The sequence below is a fragment of the Trichosurus vulpecula genome, chromosome X, assembly GCF_011100635.1.
Source record: "Trichosurus vulpecula isolate mTriVul1 chromosome X, mTriVul1.pri, whole genome shotgun sequence".
In the NCBI taxonomy this organism is placed as follows: domain Eukaryota; kingdom Metazoa; phylum Chordata; class Mammalia; order Diprotodontia; family Phalangeridae; genus Trichosurus; species Trichosurus vulpecula.
The window spans coordinates 8,048,628-8,067,892 of record NC_050582.1 but is presented as its reverse complement, the minus strand read 5'-3'; the positions used below and the strand labels follow the sequence as shown (position 1 = coordinate 8,067,892).

At 42.7% G+C, this 19,265-nt stretch overlaps 1 protein-coding gene across 3 annotated transcripts in view; it reads right to left on the bottom strand.

Annotated features, from left to right (window-relative positions):
* TAF7L (TATA-box binding protein associated factor 7 like) overlaps positions 1-19,248 on the bottom strand; it is a 28,572-nt gene extending 9,324 nt beyond the window's left edge. Inside the window, exons 1-12 of one of the 3 annotated variants that reach the window (XM_036740151.1) lie at positions 19,090-19,248; positions 16,566-16,678; positions 15,191-15,264; positions 13,880-13,958; positions 12,468-12,601; positions 8,114-8,240; positions 7,734-7,792; positions 6,305-6,377; positions 5,808-5,921; positions 5,275-5,463; positions 5,007-5,119; positions 2,554-2,613 (exon numbers count right to left, since the gene is read on the bottom strand). In XM_036740151.1, coding sequence (XP_036596046.1) covers positions 2,554-2,613; positions 5,007-5,119; positions 5,275-5,463; positions 5,808-5,921; positions 6,305-6,377; positions 7,734-7,792; positions 8,114-8,240; positions 12,468-12,601; positions 13,880-13,958; positions 15,191-15,256 — 1,014 coding nt within the window. In that variant the 5' untranslated portion in view covers positions 15,257-15,264; positions 16,566-16,678; positions 19,090-19,248. Of the gene's footprint in view, positions 1-2,553; positions 2,614-5,006; positions 5,120-5,274; positions 5,464-5,807; positions 5,922-6,304; positions 6,378-7,733; positions 7,793-8,113; positions 8,241-12,467; positions 12,602-13,879; positions 13,959-15,190; positions 15,265-16,565; positions 16,679-19,013 lie in introns of all 3 variants that reach the window. The other 2 variants (XM_036740149.1, XM_036740150.1) reach the window with 2 other exon arrangements.
* Between the last annotated feature and the right edge of the window lie 17 nt (positions 19,249-19,265).

The following is a 19,265-nucleotide window of genomic DNA, read 5'->3' as shown; positions in this document are numbered from 1 at the left end:
CTCCAGCTCCCCAGTGGGGGAGCTCCTCGCTCCTCCACGTTCCGGCCTCAATCACTTTCTCATCCCCATGTACTCACCTTCCATCACTTCTACGCAGACAACTCCGAACCCGAATCTTCAGGCTCATCCCTTCTCCTGAACTCCAGCTCCTAATTACAAAGCTGGCCTATCAGCTCAACTCAGCATGGCAGAAGCCTCCCTCTCAAGGTGTCTAAAACCATCACTCTCTCCCCTCCCCAAAGCAGCTAGTCCCCTTTCTTCTTTCTGCCAATGTCACACAGGCTCCAGGCTTGGGTGTATACCTCCAGGACTATCCCCTCATGCTTCACCTTTGCACAGCCACCTGCCTGGTGCTGGACCTCTAGCTTTAGAATTCTGCAATACATTTCTTTCTTCCGTTCCCTACTAGTCAGGCCAGCCTCTCCACTGGTCTCTACACTTTCAGATCCTTCCCTTCTATTCTGATCTAAACACTTCGGCTAAACTGGGTGTCATAAAGCTTAATTCAACATGAAAGTGCCCTCCCTGCTCAGAAGCTTCCAGTGTCTCCTGAATTCAGCCCAAACTCCTTAGTCAGACATTCAAAGCAATGCAGCTTTGTCTTGCACTACTCCTCAACACACACACACACAGACACACACACACACACGACACAGGCCAAAATAGATGAGCTTTTGCTCATTCTGCTTGACCCCTGAATGACTTCCCCTCCATCTCTATGCGTCCAAATACTACTGCCACCGCCACCCCCACCCCCTCTCCCCCTAACATTACTCCTACAATAAAAACCCTACTCCAAACCACTGGCCTTCCAAGCCCAGATCAGGCACTATTCCCTCCAAGAAGGTGCCGTGTCTACTTACTCACTTTTTTGGTTGTAAACAACTTCCCTGGATTGAAAGTACTCCCAGAAAAGGCTGAATGGCTGCAAGGCCACTAAGAAGCTCTCCAAGCAGTCCTGGCTCCAGGGAGCTTAATCTCTTTCCCTCTCTGGAGACCCCATTGCACTTGGCTTCTTTAATCCAATCCAACAAACATTTATTAAGCACTTACTTGTGCAAAGTGCTGTGGATATGGACAGAAACATAACAGACCCTGCCCTCAAGCTTACATTCTATGGGGGGAGGGGGAGAGGGAGAGAAGAATATATTTAAACAGATCCATAAATACAGGATAAGGGAGAGAATGCTAAAAACTAAAGGGTTCAACAAAGGCTTCCTATAGGTCAGGGGCTCTTCACCTGGGATAGATGTCAGGGGTCCATGAACTTGGATGGGAAAAAAGTTACATCTTTATTTCAATATAATTGGTTCCCTTTGCAATCTGAGGTATTTTGATTCATTTAAAACCGTGATTGTGAGAAGGGGCCCATGACACAAAAAGGTGAAGACCCCCTGCTCTAGGTCATGGCAAAGAGGAGGAGAGCACCCTGTGGTTCTAGGTCATGGCCAAGAGGCAGAGAGGAGGGGGAAAGCATTCCATGGTTCTAGGTCACAGCCAAGAAGCAGGGAGGAGGGGGAGAGCACCCCGTGGTTCTAGGTCACGGCCAAGAGGCAGAGGGGAGGGGGAGAGCACCCCCTGCTCTAGGTCATGGCCAAGAGGCAGAGAGGATGGGGAGAGCATTCCATGGTTCTAGGTCATGGCCAAGAGGCAGAGAGGAAGGGGAGAGCACCTCGTGGTTCTAGGTCATGGCCAAGAGGCAGAGAGGAGAGGGAGAGCACCCCTTGCTCTAGGTCATGGCCACGAGGCAGAGAGGAGAGGGAGAGCACCCCAAGCACAGGGTGCAGACTCTGCAGAGGGAAAGAGGTGGGAGAGAGAATGCTCAGTTTGGCTGAACCAAGGAGTGTGTGAAGGAGGACGTTAGGAAATCAATCTGCAAAAGTATTCTGGAGGCAAACTCTGCAGGGCTTTAACTGCCAAAGAGAGGAGTCTGTATTTTATTCTAGAGACAATGGTGAGCCACATGGTCAGACCGGTCCTTAAGGAAGATTATTTTGGCAGCTGTGTGGAGGGTGGCTTGAAGAGAGGAGTGAAGCATGGAGACAAATTAAAAGGTCATCGAAATTGTCCAGGAAAGCTGGGATAAGGACCTTGGGCCCATTGTCTTGGGAGAGGAAAATGCATGGTATTGTATAGACAGAAATGACAAGTCTTCACACCTGACCAGGGGGTACCTAAAGCTGGCCAGAGAGCTGTGTGACTTGATGAGAGAAGGGGTGGATGAGTTCTTCAAGCTCCACAGGACATGGGGACACAGCCCACACTAGTAGCAAAAACCAGTGTAACCCAAGAATTCACCCTTGCCAGGTCTACACAGGGCTCTTGCAAACTGCCATGACAGTTCAAGGTCACACCTCCATGGGAAAACAGCCAGAAGGCCTTTTCCACACCATTCACCACCGATACTCCTCCCTTTCTGCCTTCTTACTTGGGGCGGATTTGGCCACTGTCATTCGTGCCTGTCCCAATGGGGTCAGACAGTCAAAATGAGACAGGGAGTGATGGCAGTTCTGATGGAGGCTTCCCTTCCTGGTCTGCAGAGCATCTCCTTACCTGCTGCTTTTCTTGTTCTTCCTGCTGTTTGAGCTCATCCAGCGCAGCCTGAAGACGGCTCTGGAAAATAAGTCAGAGAAGCAATGAATGCTAGGCCTCATCAACAAAGAGACAATAAGCAAGTGAGACAAAGTGCTCTTGGAGCAGTTAGTCAAGGAGGAACCCTGGGGTATAACAAAAACTCTCTCTTTCCATCAATTTAGTGTTTTTCAACCACACTCCCTACTATAGCTCTGTAGCACTTCACTCTGAACACCCTACAAAACATTCCTTTTTTCCTCTAAATGAATGGTTACAGAATGCCTTCAGATAAACTATTAACCCTTTTCTAATTGGGCATCAGAACCACTGTGATCCTTTGGCTACCTTGAACATTGAAATAAAATGGACAGAGTCGAACTAGAATTCCTATGTTGTCTCATCCTGGCTCTTCATCATGGCCAAATACTATCATTCTTAAGTAATATTATTAAGCAGTGGTTTTCAAAGTATGGTCTGGGAAGCTCTGCAGGACCTCGAAAGCCTGAGATCTAGGAGGTCCAAACCATTTTCATAATAATACTAAGCTTTTTCATTTCTGATATGGTGATGGACATAGCTCACATAGACAAAAGCTCTTTTGGGGTGAGGGCCCTCAATAATGTTTAAGAGTCAAAAAGGGTTATGAAACCGAAAAGTTTGAGAACTGCTGTTATAAAGCTACAGGAATAATAAAAATCACCTCAATCTGCATAACATTTTCTACATTAGAGAATAGCAGATGGAAAGCCCTGCTTCTGATGTATATACCAGATGTATGACTGCAGTCAAGTCACTTAATCTCTTGGTGCTCTAGGCAGCAGTTTGGTCTGCAGAGAAGGTTTGACTCAATACTGGTAGATGGAGATTGCTCACCAGAAGCTCCTTACACCAATGACATCACAAATCCATTCTGTCCCTATCTCTGTCCTCTCACATACGTGATCTCAAAGCAAGGGCAATAGAACAAATCTGTCACATTCTGTGAGCAGTTGTTCCTTTGACCAACCAAAGGACAGGCCTCACCAAAGATGGAGTCAGCACGGCCTTCTCCATCTGTTCCCATTTCAGGTAGGAGGTGGCCTGGAAGCCTCCTCCAACTCAGAGATGATGTATTTCAATAACAAATTTTCCTTTCATTGAAACTTGCTAAACACGTCAGAATAGAAAGCAAATTACACGCCTTTGCTCAAGCGTGCAATTGGCTCCCTTAATGTATACAGTGGATGCCAAGAGAAGAAAATGGCACATATAGGCATTTTGAAAAAGACAGCAGTCCTCTTCTGTGCAAAGGCTAAGTGGAAACTGACTGAGAATCAGAATCTTCAATTGGAGCTAAATCATGTCTGACTAATCCCTGCTTTTGAGATTCACATATGGTGTTTAACACAAATACATTTTAAGCCAGTTGGCTCCTTCCTCCAAAATGGTCACAGAAGATGCTCAAAATGCTTTTTTCGATTTTATAAAGAATGATGGAGGGTGGATGGGGCCCTCAAGGGCAGATTTCAGAGTGAAATGGAGTTAATGTTGCCTAGAAGTAATGTAGAAGGAAACGCAGAGATGAGAGTTAGGAACAGGGACTAAGCTGAAGAGAACAGAATTAGGAAGGGACGAAATCCCCATTCAATATATACACTATGTCAATGACTTGAAAATAACTGGTCACAAAAAAATGGGAGATACCTTTCACAACCATGGCTGGAAAAGAATGCTTGACTATACAAGGAAGAGAGGTGATTAATAAAGACAAAAGAGACCTTTTCAACCACATAAAATTAAAAAGTGTTTGCACAGAACAAATGAAAATAGACTAAGAGAAGCAGTGACTAAGTGAGAAAAAATAAAGAACTAGAAACAAAGCAAATGCCCTAAGTCGGGGAATGACTGAACAATGTGGTTTCTGAAATGTAAAGGAATATTATTGTGTAGTAAGAAATGACAAATTTCTGTGATTCTGTGAATATGAGGATTTTATAGAAATATGGGAAGATCCACGTGAACTAACACAGAACCCAAAGAACGTACACAATGACAACAACGTAAATAAAATGATCACAAAAAGTAAGCTGAGCAAATGAAAAACCAACAATGAGCAAGGAGAACAGGCCTGAAATACACAGCCGAGGGGTGGTGGGTGGGGAAGACAGGGGAGAGCGGAGAGGGAAGGGAAAGAAAGCACCATTAATTCGGAAGAGAAATCACACGTGATGTGTAATTTTTCTAAAGGACAGAGCATGCCTTCAATTCACCAATTATTAAGAGCTATTCTGTGCAAAGGCGCTGGGTAAACAAAAGCAAGGAGTTCCTGGCTTCATAAGGAGCTTCACTTCTGGGGGAGGAGAAGGCAGTACATGGTGACAGACGAGCAAATACTGGCTAAGATGGGAGGGGGGAAGAGTGCTGCCACCTGAAGGGGCGATCACACAGCTCACCTTGAGGGCCAGATTTTCTACTTTGAAGATGAGGTCCTCCTGGCGTTTTGCTCTGTCCCGAGTCTCTTGGTGCTTTCCCTTCATCACATCAATCTGTTTCTGGAGTCCTAGAACTAAGAGAAAGTTGTTTCTCCTCAGTCCATCCTCCATCAGTGGTAGACCATGACCGCAATCAGGACCAGTTGCTTTTGCCACAATCCGATTCTCACCTGTTCGAAGTTGCCTGGCACTCATTTGGGCACTAGGGCCCCTGAGTCTTGGGACTTACCAAGGTGACTTGCTTTCTCATCTTCTTGGCGCTGTTCATCAGATTCATCAAGTGTGTTTCGTGATGGTCTCTCCAGGTCTTCCTCGGTGTCAATGACGTTTATATCTTCATCGTCATGGTGATCTTGATCATCGTCATCATCACTGCTGCTGCTAATGTCATTAAATATCTCTCGAAGCTCATCATGCTCTGTTAGTTTGAAACAAGAGGAAACAACAAATAAGTACGATATTTCAAATACCTCCCACTAGTGTGTAAGCCACTCTGCTGAATGGATGAGCGTGCTCTGCACAAACAAGAGTTAGGACCAGGAAACACTGAAAAGTCCTCTCCACACATTAAGTAATTAAGGATGGGAGAGAAATGAGAATACTAATCCCAAACCAAAGAGCCAGTCACCAAGGAAGGTTGAAGGGAGGCTTAGGAATCCTTTGCAAACAAGAGCCTGCAGGTTTCTGAAAGCTGCTTATCCAGCAAGCAGTCAGAAACCCCTCTCCAGCAAAACTCAAGCTCTGCCTAAGGTAATGCAATACCTGATGAGCTATGGCCCTGCTTATGGCTACTCATTCCTGGAGAGGTGTCCAGGCTGGTCAGGGAACCATGGTTATCTGTGTCCTTTGTTTCATCTTCAGCAATGACCTCCCATCCTGAAGACAGGTGCAATTAAGGAAAAGGCAAGAAGAGTACCAGGTCTCCACACAGTCTCTTTAACTGAAGCACTACTTAATTAGGTCTGACCTCAGCCCATTTGTGCCTAGATTCTTAGTATAGCAAAGTGCCCCTATAATGGTTAACGGAGGCCCTATATTAACAAAAACAACAAATCAAATCTGATTATTCGGGTTTCTGCTAGCTAAATGAAGAAAACATGGCCACTGTATGTCTTTATGGGAGAGTACACCCTGGTCTGAACCAACTGTTCTTACTGTACCATCTTAGTAAATGCCTTTACTGAAGGCTAAATGAAGAAAACAAGTTTGAAGGCCCAGAGAACCTCCCGGGCTTCAGGATTTTAGCTAGAAAAGGATACGGGTACTGACAGCTTCAGCATCTGTACTCAGCAGCCTCTTGACTTCCTTTTCCACATCTGGAGATTCGATGTACTGGGCCAGAGGAGACAAAAGAACAGTAACAGCATTAAATGCCCCGTGGCTGGCAGGGATAAGCCTGCTACTGCGGGCAAAGTCGTCCAAACGACCACATTCTTCAGCTGCAAGAAAGGAAGCCTTTTCCAGCACCTGGGCTCATACGGGATATGGGAGCTTTCCTCTATCGAACAAACGACTTGGGAGCTTTGGTTTTTTCCATTTTAAGACTTTATAGAAGTTTTCACTCTAAGGACTCTCCCTTTAAATTCTAGTTATTATTAAATATTTGCATTGACTTTGCAACAATAGCCTGCATCCCTTATTAGCTATTGAAATTCCCAGATTTTATTTCCTTGCTGTTAATCAGTCATTTCAGTTGTGTCCAACTCTTTGTGACCCCGTTTGGGTGTTTTTTAGCAAAGCTACTGGAGTGGTTTGCCATTTCCTTCTCCAGTTCATTTTACAGATGAGGAACTGAGGCAAACAGGGTTCAGGGACTTGCCCAGGGTCATATACCTAGGAAGTATCTAAAACAGGATTTGAACTCAGGAGGAGGAGACTCCCTGACTCCAGGCCTGGCACTCTATCCACTATGCCACCCAGCTGCCCATTTTTGTTATTAGAAACACTCATAAAAAGCAAGTCTTATTTGCATGTTCCTCCTTGAGTCTTATCTCAAGCCATTATCTCCAGAATAACCAAGGTGTCAAGGCACAAATTGAAATCAGTACCTCAAAAGGAAGACTCAGTAATAGCAAACAATTGTCTATAAAACAGATTTCCTGATACTGCCTTTACATATGTGTAACAATTCAATACTGCCTTTGCAATAAAGAGCTACAAAACAGAGAGAAACAGATCACAAAGTTGACTGACAAATAGAACATTTTCCCCAGCAATTATCTGAAAGACCTAAAATGGTGAAGCCATTTTTCGGTCAGACAAATTGGGGGAAAGACTTAGAGAAGCAATTATTCTCTTCCCAGCTTATTCAATTTAAGTGAACTATGAACTTATGCTGAAACAATGAACAAACAATATTATATAGCATCTGACTCCAACTCTTTGAAGCCCATGCAATTACATTTGGGGGGGGGATTAACAAATTATCCTTTTGTTCTTTAGCAGGTTATCAGTGGCCTCCTTAAGAATTTACAAGGATGAGGCAGTTGAGAATAGGATATAGTCTGTCTGCTGATACTATGCTCAGTCCAGGGCTGACTGTGAGACCAGACTGTGGTGCCTTCCATTTACAAATCTTCCCGTCCAAAGTGTTACCTGAACCTCTAGCCAGACCTCTTCTTGACACCTTTTCCCATCCCAAGGCCACCTGGCAGAGAAATGAATAGTCTGCATGAATTGAGAACTTACCTTCTTCTTGGCTGTTTTCCGGAACCTTCTCTTTCTGACATTCTTCAGTGGCAGTGTGACTAAAACAAAACAAACTGACATGCATCAGCTTAATTGTTGGTTAAACAACAGTCCAAACAGATTTGAGAAAAAGAAAATTCATCCTATGGAACCCCAGAAGTGACATAGGCTGATCATGAAATCACAACGCATGGCAGAAGACCAGGCATATGAGAGAGAGATGCTAGGATTCAAAGTCACAGGTCCAAGCTCAGGCCCTTTTTAAACTCTGGCTAGGAAGCGAAATGGGCTTAAGCTTGAGGAGATGTCTGAGTCACCACTAAGTAGGATTCCGTAGATGTAAAAAGGAAGCCAGGGCAAGAAAAACATTTCTCACTTACTGCCATGGTTCCATATGAATTTCTTCTCTCTGTCCTTATCTTTCTTCTTATTTACTTTTGGATCACTGGAAGCAGCTGGTTCTTCCAGAGGTGGATAAAGATCACCATCCACAGTACTCACAAGCATCTATAAACAGCAACCCCCCCCCCCAAAAAAATCAGAAAAGCTGTTTCGAGGCTCTATGACTTAGATGTCAGGTGTTGATTTTAACAATGGACTGCCACCCTTAACACCAAAGAAGCACCTAAATGTAAAATGTTACATAAGAAAACCATAGAGGAAAATCAAAAGGAGGTACCTTTCATAAATTGTAGCTGGGGGAGAATTCTTAAACAAGCAAGGTAGAGGTGATCATAAAAGATGAAACAGAAAATTTCTATTATATAGAATTTTGAAAGCTCTTTCGTGAACAAAATCAATATGACTAGCATAAGAAGAGAAATGGTCAATTAAGGAAAATCAATTAAATCAAAAATCACTAATAAAAATCTGGTATCCAAGTTATATATGGAATTAACATAGACCAAGAGCCATTCCCTCAAATAGTGATCAAAGGATATAAACAAACATTTATCAAAATTAAATTGCAAAATATTAACAACCATATGGAAGACTGCTCCAAATCATTAATAATTTGATTCAAGGAACATTTATTAAGTACCTACTGTGTGCCAGGCACTGTGCTAAACAACAGACATAAAAAAGACAAAAACTAAACTGCCCTTCATCTAAAGGAATTTATATTCTTTTGGAAGAAAGCAACATGTAAAAAGAAAACTAAATACAAAGTATATTCAAAATAATTTCGAAGGGGAGGGCATTAACAACTGGCAGAGAACAGACAGACTTCCTACAGGAGATGGCACTTGAGCTCTGCTTTTGCTAGAGGCCCCATCAACTCTAACCACAGTGATTCATTTCTTAGTGTCTCCTGTGTGCTTCCTATGACCTTTTTATGACATGTATCAGAATGTATTTTTCAACATTTTCTAACTCTGCCATCCTTCCTCTGAGGAATGTAAATGAATTGTTATTGATTGCCATAAAACAAATATACAGGTATGCACACATTCTTACATGACTCTATTAATAATTAGGGCCTTTTCTCCCCATGGTAGGACCTTGTGTATTGGAAGTTTATTTCTCACTCCTCTCCAGAAGATGGGTTTAACATTCCCATGCAGAATCCCAAGGCATCCCCAGCAGATGTCTTTGGTTCTTACTTGAGAGGATGATCCAAGGCTATTCTCTGGCGATTGGCCAGAACTCCTTGGGAACATTCACACCCAAATTAATTGGCTATTTTCCTGTATCCCTATGTAGCTTTAGTTGCTTTTTCATTTCTTTTACCACCAAAACCAGCAAAGAATGTCTCCCTGTCTTCCCTTATGATTTCAGAGGTACATATCCACCTGGGCGCACACAGACCCACAGTACTTGGGACCACAGACAACATCTCTCTTAACAGCTGAACTCAAGTAAACGTGGGAACATTCTGATCCTACATTGTCACTTCATCAAAGTATAGATCTGGAAATCCCAGAACCTCCCAGAAGGAGGGAGCAACCCTAATACATGTCAAAAGAGAAATCTTTTCCTATACAAAAAAGGAAAACTGGGAAGCCATCATGGGAGTTGCCTTCCCACCCCTCCACACTAGATGTAGATTTGATGGATCATAACACACCTCCCCCAATCTTTAATAAATAGAAGTTGGACATCTAAGCTTAACATGGGGAGTTTTTCCTTTCCTTTCCCCAGTTTCAATGTTGAATTGTCACAAAATTTGGAATGAGCCTTTGAGGCCTATGCAGGAACTGAAAGGAATGGAAGAAACTGATTAAGCCCCCTCATTTGAAAACTTCAACTCACATAAAGCTTCAGTTTCTCAAATGGCTGCAGTGAGTGGTTCTAATTGAGTTTTGAAGGGAGCTATAGATTCTATACGGTAGAGGTGGGAAGGGAGCCATTCTAGGCATGGAGTAAAGCCTGGGGAATAGCAAGGCCAGTCTGTCTGGGATGCAAAGCATATGAAGGAAAAGAAAATGAAATAAGCTTGGAAGGGAGGAAGCTTGGAGGCAGACTATGAAAGGTTTCAAAAGCCAGCTTTGTACTTTATCCTAGAAGAAAGAGGGAGTCACTAAAATTTCTTGAGGAATGAAAATGCACTTTAGGAATATCACTTTGTGAAACTTAATGCTCTAAAATTGAAATGTCCAAGCTTGGCCCCAAAGAGATATGAGAAAGCACCTCTCTCTCTCTCTCTCTCTCTCTCTCTCTCTTTCCTTTGCAGAGAGGTGAAGGGCGACTATGGGTGTGGACTAACAATATTAGCTAGCATTTAAGGTTTGCAAAGCACTTCCCAGATGTCACTCATCTGGAACACTTCAGCTAATGTCAGGAGCTGACAGAATCAGAGAGAATGTATTATACAGACAGAAGATCCAGGAGAAAGCCCTTGGGGCCACCACCCACGTAAGGGGTGAGTTAAGGATGTAGTTCAAAACAAAGGAAACTGAGAAGGAATAGCCAGGAGATGAGCTAAGAGAGAGCAGTATCATGAAAACTGAGGGAGGAGGGAAGAGAAAGAGAGAGAGAACGCGCGCGCGTGTGTGTGTGGACAGCATGGCCAATGTCAAATGCTTCAGGGAGGTCAAAATGAAGAAAAAAGCTATCAGCTTTGGCAATTAATAGAACATGGTAACCTTGGACAAAAGTTTCAGTTGACCAAAGAGATTAGAAACCATGTTGCAAGGAGATGAGAAGGCAGTAACAAAGTGGGGGCAGTGAGTGTGAATGCTTTTTCTAGGAATCTGAAAAGGATGATAGCTTGAGGGGACTGTAGGTCAAATGGCAGTTTTTAAAATATGTGGAGCTCTGGGAATGTTTGTCAGCAATAAGGAAGGAATCAGCAGATAGTAGAGATGGCATCTTCCTCTGAGACTAGAGCAAAGGAGGAGAGAATGGAGGATGTTGTTGAAATGATCTGGAGCAAGGAAGGAGCTCATAATTGATAAGAGAAACATAAACTGAAACAACTCTGAAGTTTCATCTTGTACCTAGCAAACTGAAAAGATGCTGAAAGACTTAAATAATCATTGCTAGAGAGACTGGAGCAAGATGGCATACTAATATACTTCCGTGGAATTGTGAATTGGTTCAACTGTTCTAGATATCATTTCAGAATTATGTAAGAAAAATGATTATATTCCCTTTGACCTAGAAACCTCCTGCTGGTCATACCCCCAAGGGAGTAAAAAAACAAGAAACAAAAGTATAATATATGCCAAAATAGTCATAGCAGCTCTTTTTGAGACAGCAAAGAAATGTAAGCATTTATTCAACCTCTTTGTGCCAAGTGCACTCACTTTTCTAGCACTCACAAAGTGAGTGCCCGCTGGCTGGGGAATAACTGAACGATCTGTGGTATCTGAACGTAAAGAAATATTACCATGCTGTAAGAAATGATAGAGATTTCAGAGAGATATAAGAACTGAAGTAGAATGAAGTCAGCAGGACCAGGTAAACAATATACACAAAGACTACAATAACATAAACAAAAAGAACAACAAAATGAAGCTAACCCTTTGTGGTTATGATGACAAATTTTGGCCCCTGAGAAGGGATGAAATGTAAAGTTCCCCCCTTACAAGGGGGTGGGGGAAACAGGGTCAGCTGAGGTATAATGTTGTACAAGCTGTCATGTGACCATGGCAACTGATCTTGCTTAACTTTTTTTCTGTTACAAGGAAAAGCTCACTAGAGGGTGTGGGGGTTGGGAGTATATATCTAGAAATGACTAGGATGTGAAAACAAAAAGCACCCGTAAACTTTATAAAAGGTCAGAGGACAATGCACTTTGCATTTTATTATAGTCACTTTGCCACGAAGCAGCACTACAAATACAAAATCCAGCAAAAGGCTTTTTGAAGCTACAGTACTTACCGCTGCAGAGGAGGAAGTATGTTGGAAAACAGATCCCAGCATTGTGATTTACAAAAAAAAAACAAGAAATCAACAGCAGAAATGATGAATAAGAACCAGTCTATACCTCTATGGTCAACTGCAGGTTGCTTCAGCAGAAGGAGAAGATCCCAAGCTGCTCCTATTTTTCAATTAATGAATCACCACAAATGACAACAGGAGGTTCAACACTCCACAAGCTGTTTATGTGACAAGAGGTAATGGTAATGAACAATTAAGTCTCAAAACACCAAGATGAAGCATGAAATTTCATCCTTGTGTCTTTAGCCTAGAAATCAGTGACAGTAAGTAGTCATTCCCCAAATACAATGGAACACCTGGAAGATGTGAAAACTAGTGGATACTAGGAAAAGACCAGTCTATCCATACCTGGCAAATATCTGCAGTCTTGTAAAAGGTTTTCTTATCAATGGTTTTCAAGCTTCCAATAACGCAGGGCAGGTCAACCAGCTTGGAGGCTAACGGGACACGATCCACACGGACAATTCCATGACGTCCATCAGCTAGAGACAAATAAACAAAAGCTTAATCCTGACATCCTTTCAATGAACTGTAAGCCTCCTACGGCCACAATAACGAGGACCTGCATAGTAACAAGGTATGTGCATTGTATTTTATTAAGAAATCTACCACTTCTTTTAACAGTAAAGCGTTAAGAGTTGTGTTATGTGACCAGTAATCTCTGCAGAGAAATGCCAGGTGACATGATGTTCACAACTCCCAACTCTGCTAGGACTTGCTGAATTTCCCAATTAATGTTTGAGGACGGAATAGCTTGGTGAAGCTGTGGTTTTTTGTAGGAAATTTTATATGAACATAAATGTTGTATTTTTGTGTTATTCTAAGCAGTCTATTCTACTCATTCAAACTAGTCTTCGGAAACATTCATGTTCTAGATATAGACTATCAGAGAGTTTTCTGAAATTAGAATACTGATCACTGCAGATGGTACTTTATAGAAAGAAAAAAAAGCTGTGCTTCTAGAATGATGCTTAGAGCCCACAGTTGTGAGCTTGATCTCCAGTCCTAGCCTGGAAAAAACTCATCCATAGCATAGTTTGACTGCTATTTCCCCAAGACTGTGTGAACACCCCAGTGAAACCTCACCCATTATGGAAAGCATGCTTCCTCCCAGTGGTGGGGGGGGGGTCCTGAAAGGTGATCTTTACAAACAAAGGCCAGCATTTGTTATTCCCTTAGATAGTAAGGAACCAAGGAGGCTGAATATATCAGGCAAGAGACAATAGGCATTATCCGTCTGATCTCTCGGAAGCCAATTTTCAGACACTCCCATAGGTACAGCGTACATAGGCACAGGCCCATAGTTTTTAGCTGTGTTGCTCTTTGGATGGTTTCAGAGAAACCTGGGAAGACCCTTACGAGTGAAATGAGCGAATCCAGGAGAACACTGAATGAACATAGCAATAGTAATACTGTAAAGACAACAACTTTGAAAGACTTAGGAACTGTGATCAACACAATGACCAACTGTAGTGTGACATACTGCCCACCTCCAGAGACAGAGAGAGGGCTGAAGAACTCAAGAGTACACAGTGAAGCATAGCTTTTCTGGACATGGCCAATGTGGGAATTTGCTTTGTCTGACTTAAATGTTTGACACAGATTTTGTTTTTTCTTGCTTTCCTAATGGTGGCGGAAGGGGAGGGGAAGGGAAAAAATTCTAACCTGAAAATAAAATAAAATTGAGTTTAAAAAAAGAGACATTGCCCATTCACTTGTAAGAGACAGAAGGGACCATGAAGAAGATATGGACTACTTACGATGTAATTCGATGGTTAATTTGTCTTTCAGGCTGACACTTCCAGACTGTACTGCCCTTCTCACAGTAGAAGCATATTCCTGAAAAGGGAAAAAAAAAAACTTCTAAGACTGGTCACATGCATAACAGATGGCAGAAGAGATGAGCCAGGGAAATTCTGTTCTTAAATCCAACCTTCAACCAGTTTCTGGACAGACACATAGAGACAGCAACTACTTGGCATTCCATGGAGCCATTTTATCAGGATATCTAAGTCAACCCAGCACATAGTTTGACCCTTATTCCTGGAGTTCCAAATGAGGGACTCCTCCTTCCCCTAGGCTCTAGGCCTTCCCCATGGACTCTCAGCTAACTGCTAAAAGTCAGGAGAGGGCCTGATGTGCAAATATCCTAGGTATACAAAATGACCTCAATCTGGGAGGAGACTGTTTATTCTGCCCAAGTGCAATTTACATCCAAGGGCTGGAATGTGTGCCATTTCCCATTAGATGCCACTTTTCTGGTCCATTTCAAAGTTCAAATCCAGATATGAAGGGGTAAAGAGGCCCTAAAACAGTATTCAAAAGGACTGTTCTTTCCAATGCCAGAGGGCATCCAGGCTTCAATAGCACAACATACTTTAATGTTCATGGAGGAGCACTATATATAGTATACTAATTCAACTCTCAACCTCTTTATAGGCACATGAGCATTCCAAAACAAAACAAGTTTGGTGTCTAACTAAAAAAAGGACTACCAACTGTAGCAAGACAGGGTGACATAGAAAGAGTACAGGATTTAGAGTCAAAGGACCTGGGTTTGAGTCATAATACTAACCACTTAATAACTGTGTAACCTTGGACAACTCACATTGCTTCTCTGGACCTCAGTTCACTCATCTATAAAATGGGAGAGTTGAACTAGAAGGTCTCTAGTACTAGAGAGTACTTTTGGCTCTAAACCTATGATTCAATTCAATAAAGATTTATTTCCTATAATGTACCAGATACATTAGGCAGTGAAGACATGAAGACCTTATGAGAGTTGATGTAGTCTATTCAAGATTAATATTATTTGGAAAAAAATAGCTCTCAAAAGTAAATAGTCAGCAACAAGGGAAAAGAGGACTTCAATGAACAGGATACACAGTGAAATATTACTACATTTGGGTCCTTAATGACCCATATCCTCTTAAACAATGGTTTTTGACTTATCAACTGACAACCAAACAGAATCCTTATGTGTGAGAGTTTGTCTAAAGTACCACAGTGTGAGTAAAAGCCACTCAAAGTCAACCTCCAGTCATCTGTTCTAATCTGCTAGGGTTCCTTACCGGAGGGAGACGTAATATAAATTGGTTTTCCAGCTCATGGGGAGGATCTTCTTTGTTCTTGCTCATCTTTTGTTCTTGAGTTCAGAGAGGGAAAAACCAAAATCACAAATAGTCAGTGAAAACCGCTTTTGTTTCCTTCAATTGTTCACTAAAGATGGTACCTCCAAATATAAGCTGTTTTATACGTACCCTAACGAGTACCAATGACAGCATAAAATGTATACAGCTCAGAAACACTTATTTCATCCCCACCTTCTCTCTCTAAGTGGGACACCTAGGTGGCCCAGTGGACAGAGTGCTGGGCCTGAAGTCAGGAAGACTCATCTTCCTGAGTTCAAATCTGGTTTCTGACACATACTAGCTGTGTGACCCTGGGCAAGTTGCTGAACCCTGTTTGCTTCAGTTTCCTCATGTGTAGCATGAGCTAGAGAAGAAAATGGCAAACTACTCCAGTATCTTTGCCATGAAAAACCCAAATGGGGTCACAAAGAGTCAGACATGACTGAAAATCAGTGAACAACAACTCTTCTCTAAATGAAAACTATTTACACTTTCAAGCAGAATTTAAGTTATACAATACAATTTCTTTAGAAATCAACTCTCTCTCTCTCTCTCTCTATATATATATATGATGTGTGTGTATATATATATATTATATATATTACATATATATATATTTCATAAATTAAAGCTGCCAGCAATGACATTCTGTATCCTCCTGCAAAGAATGAATAGTACAACACCAAAAGAGAGCACTCTATTGCTCTAAGGAAACTACATATGTTCAGCAAGAATCACAGACAAAAAGGGAGATAAAGTGAGGACTGCAGTCGATACCAAAACCCTTTGGAGTAGTTAGTGATCTATGGTGTTTTGAGGAAAGCATAGTTCAATTTCCCATTTTCTGTTCACTTCTCTGGGTTGAAACAAGGTAAGCATTTATTTGGAGGCCGGGTAGCTCCTTGTGACTGTGACTCTCCAACCAGTCTGTTTCCCAGGTCTATTTCACCTTGTAGAGATGCTAAAGGTTATAAGTCAAATTTTGGGAAGTAGCACCATCAACCTCTCTACCCTCTAAACTAATAATAAGTAGTGGTGAGTTTTTGGTTTGTTTATGACTGAAAACTTACTAAACATCAATACTTCTTTAAAAAAAAAAGATGGGCTTAGCTTTCTGTGATGTTTAAAATAATTTCAACTCCAGCAAATCAAAGCATATCTGAAATGAATTTGAGAAACTTTCCACAAGGAATTCTGTAGCAAATCGTGTAGACAGCAAAAACTGTTTCTGTGAGGTGAATAATCATCTTCCTACTCTTTTTTTTGTCATTTCTAATACTCACTTATTGGATTTAAGTAGGGGCATTATTTATACCTGGAACAGCTTAGCTTTCAGAAACAGCTTCCTGGATGCCAGTGTCCCCAAGTTCTTCAGTTTAAAGGAGGTCTCCTCAGGCGTGGAGAGAATGCAATGCGTATATTTTCGACCTGACAATCAGGTTCATAGTTAGATGTCATTAAAGATAAAAGTAAAACGATTTTGTGCTGTGCCATAAAACAAGCCAAATACCCTTCACCTTAGATAAGAGAACAAGATAAGAAAGGAAGTGCATCGCAGTGGATAAAGTATTGGCCCTGGCACCAAAGAAATCTGGGTTCAAATCCTGTATCTGATGCTTACCAGCTATATAAGCAGGATCAAGCCCTTTAACCCAATCCCTAGTTTCATCATCTGATACCTGTAGTATCAACCTCACAGGGCTATTGTGGGATTCATGTGACAAACTACATGTCAGGATATTACAAAACTTTAAAGCTGGCATGTGTGTAGACATAAATACAAAAACGCGCACACACGTGAGACAGCATTATTGCTAATTCACAAACCCCAGCAATCTGTAGATCATAGTTGGGCTTTGAATTTAAACTTCACTAAAGAATTCTTAACACATATGGAGCTAAAGAAGCCATGTGTATGTAGGTCTGTGGTTATAGTGATATGTAACTGAAACTTCTAACAATAGTTGCAGGTAGCATTTAGACAGTATTTAAGGTTTGCAGAACTGCCGTGTTTGATCCTCACAACGACTCTGTGATGGAGATGCTATTGTTATCCCCGTTTTACAGATGAGGAAACTGAGGATGAGAGAGGTTAAGTGACTTAACCCAGAGTCATAAAACTGGCAAGGCCTTGAAATTAGGTTTTACTAACTACCAAGTCTGGCACTGGCACTGGCACTTTATCCACTATGCCATCTCACTATTAATATACATTCAGCCCTAAAGGTGACTTAAGAAATTTTTGGATAGGCACAAAAAGGCAGGAGAATTTGGCATTCCATAGCAACCTTTTTCACCACAGAAGCCCAGAGACACCCAGCATGGGGGGGGGAGGGGACAAACCACAAATGTATTACGTGTCATAGCCATTTCTTCTCTTCTTGCTTCATACAAACATTTATACATACTCGTATCATTCAAAAACTAAATATAAATGTAAGGGGGAGGGGGAAGGTCCATTAAAATAAAGCAAATAAAATAAAAGCCAGAGTCTGAGGATTATACCAACCACCACTTCATACCATCCCAATCTTCTACTGCCATAGCATTTAAACTAAAGACTAGGTAACTCAGATTATTTTGGGTTCTCCTCTAGGGCAAAATGGTTTAGTATGGGTTTTCCAAAGGAGGCTATCCATACCTGGGGGTGGGGGTGGGTGGGCAAGAGAAGCTTGTCAAAGGGATATAGGGAATATTTTGATTGGATTTTTTAAAAACTGACTTCCACTCCATGAAGCTGCAAACTTTTTGGAGTACCCTTGGAAAAGTACATGCCATTCTTATTGAATATACTCATGGGTTTTAAATTTAGAAATTACATGCATCTATGAATGTTTTAATAAATTATATCGCTAAGTTTATCTGTTCTTAAGTGCATATGCATGGTAAAGCCTACGATTTAATTCCTTCATACTAAACAGTACATTAAGGTTTCCTGGAAGCCAAAGGGCACAAGACTGCGAAAGGTTAGGAACCCCTAGTGTGATGGAGAAAGCTGTAGTTTGTTAAGTCCAGAAGCCCGGTGTTTTATTCCTAGCTCTGTCACTGCTTGTGTGAGCTGGGGGAGTTACTTTAACCTCTCTAAGCCTTAGTTTATTCATTTGTAAATTAAGGTAGTAGACCTCTAAAGTCCTTAAGGACGGTGGGAAACGGTTGACGAAAGACGGTCAGAGAATTCTCCAGTTTTACTTCTCACCATTCTTTCCAGTCATGGCTAAAAAATGGCGAGAAGATCTCCCACATCGTCTCCCAATCATCACCCCGATGTGATTCTGTGGCAAAAGCGCTAGCTGCGGAGCTAGAGAATCAAACCCTGCCTCTGCCCTTTAACGCTTCCACTGTTCTTAGAGTCCATCTAGTCCGGGCATTTAAAGACATGGCTCTGACAAGGGATCCATACGCTTCCCTACACGGCCCCGACGGTGCCAATAAAACGCTTAGCAGCCCTGCGTTACTACCTACCTCTTCATCTTGCAAATGAGGGAACCGAGACCCCGGGAAGTTAAGTGACCAGCCCGCGGTGACACGGGCATTAAGGGGCTGAGGCAGAAATCGAACTCAGGTCCGGAGACGCCAAGTTCAACGCTTGCCAGCGAACCACAGGGCCCCCCCGCTGGGGGACGGTCCCTTCGCTTCGTTTCAGTTTCCCCAAGTGTAAGGTGAGGAGATTGGAGAGGGCGGCCCCCGGGGTCCCCTCTAGCTCTGAGACCCACCCGCTCGGTTTTCTTCACAGCTCCCTGCCCCGCCCCCCTCCTCCCCTCACCGAAGAGCGGCGCCTCCAACTCCCACGGCCGAGGGGTCGGAGCCGGCACTCTCCTCAGGGGCCCGGGCCCACTCACCGGTCCCAAATCGCCGACGGCGAGCGCTGACGACGACGACGAGCGCCCTCGCCGCCCACCCGCCCGGCGACAACGACCGCCGAACGACGACGACTTGACGACGGCGGGACGCGCAACGCCTGAGGAGCTGGGCGGGCACCGGAAGCGCTTGGCGGCCCCGCCCCCCTGGGCTCGCG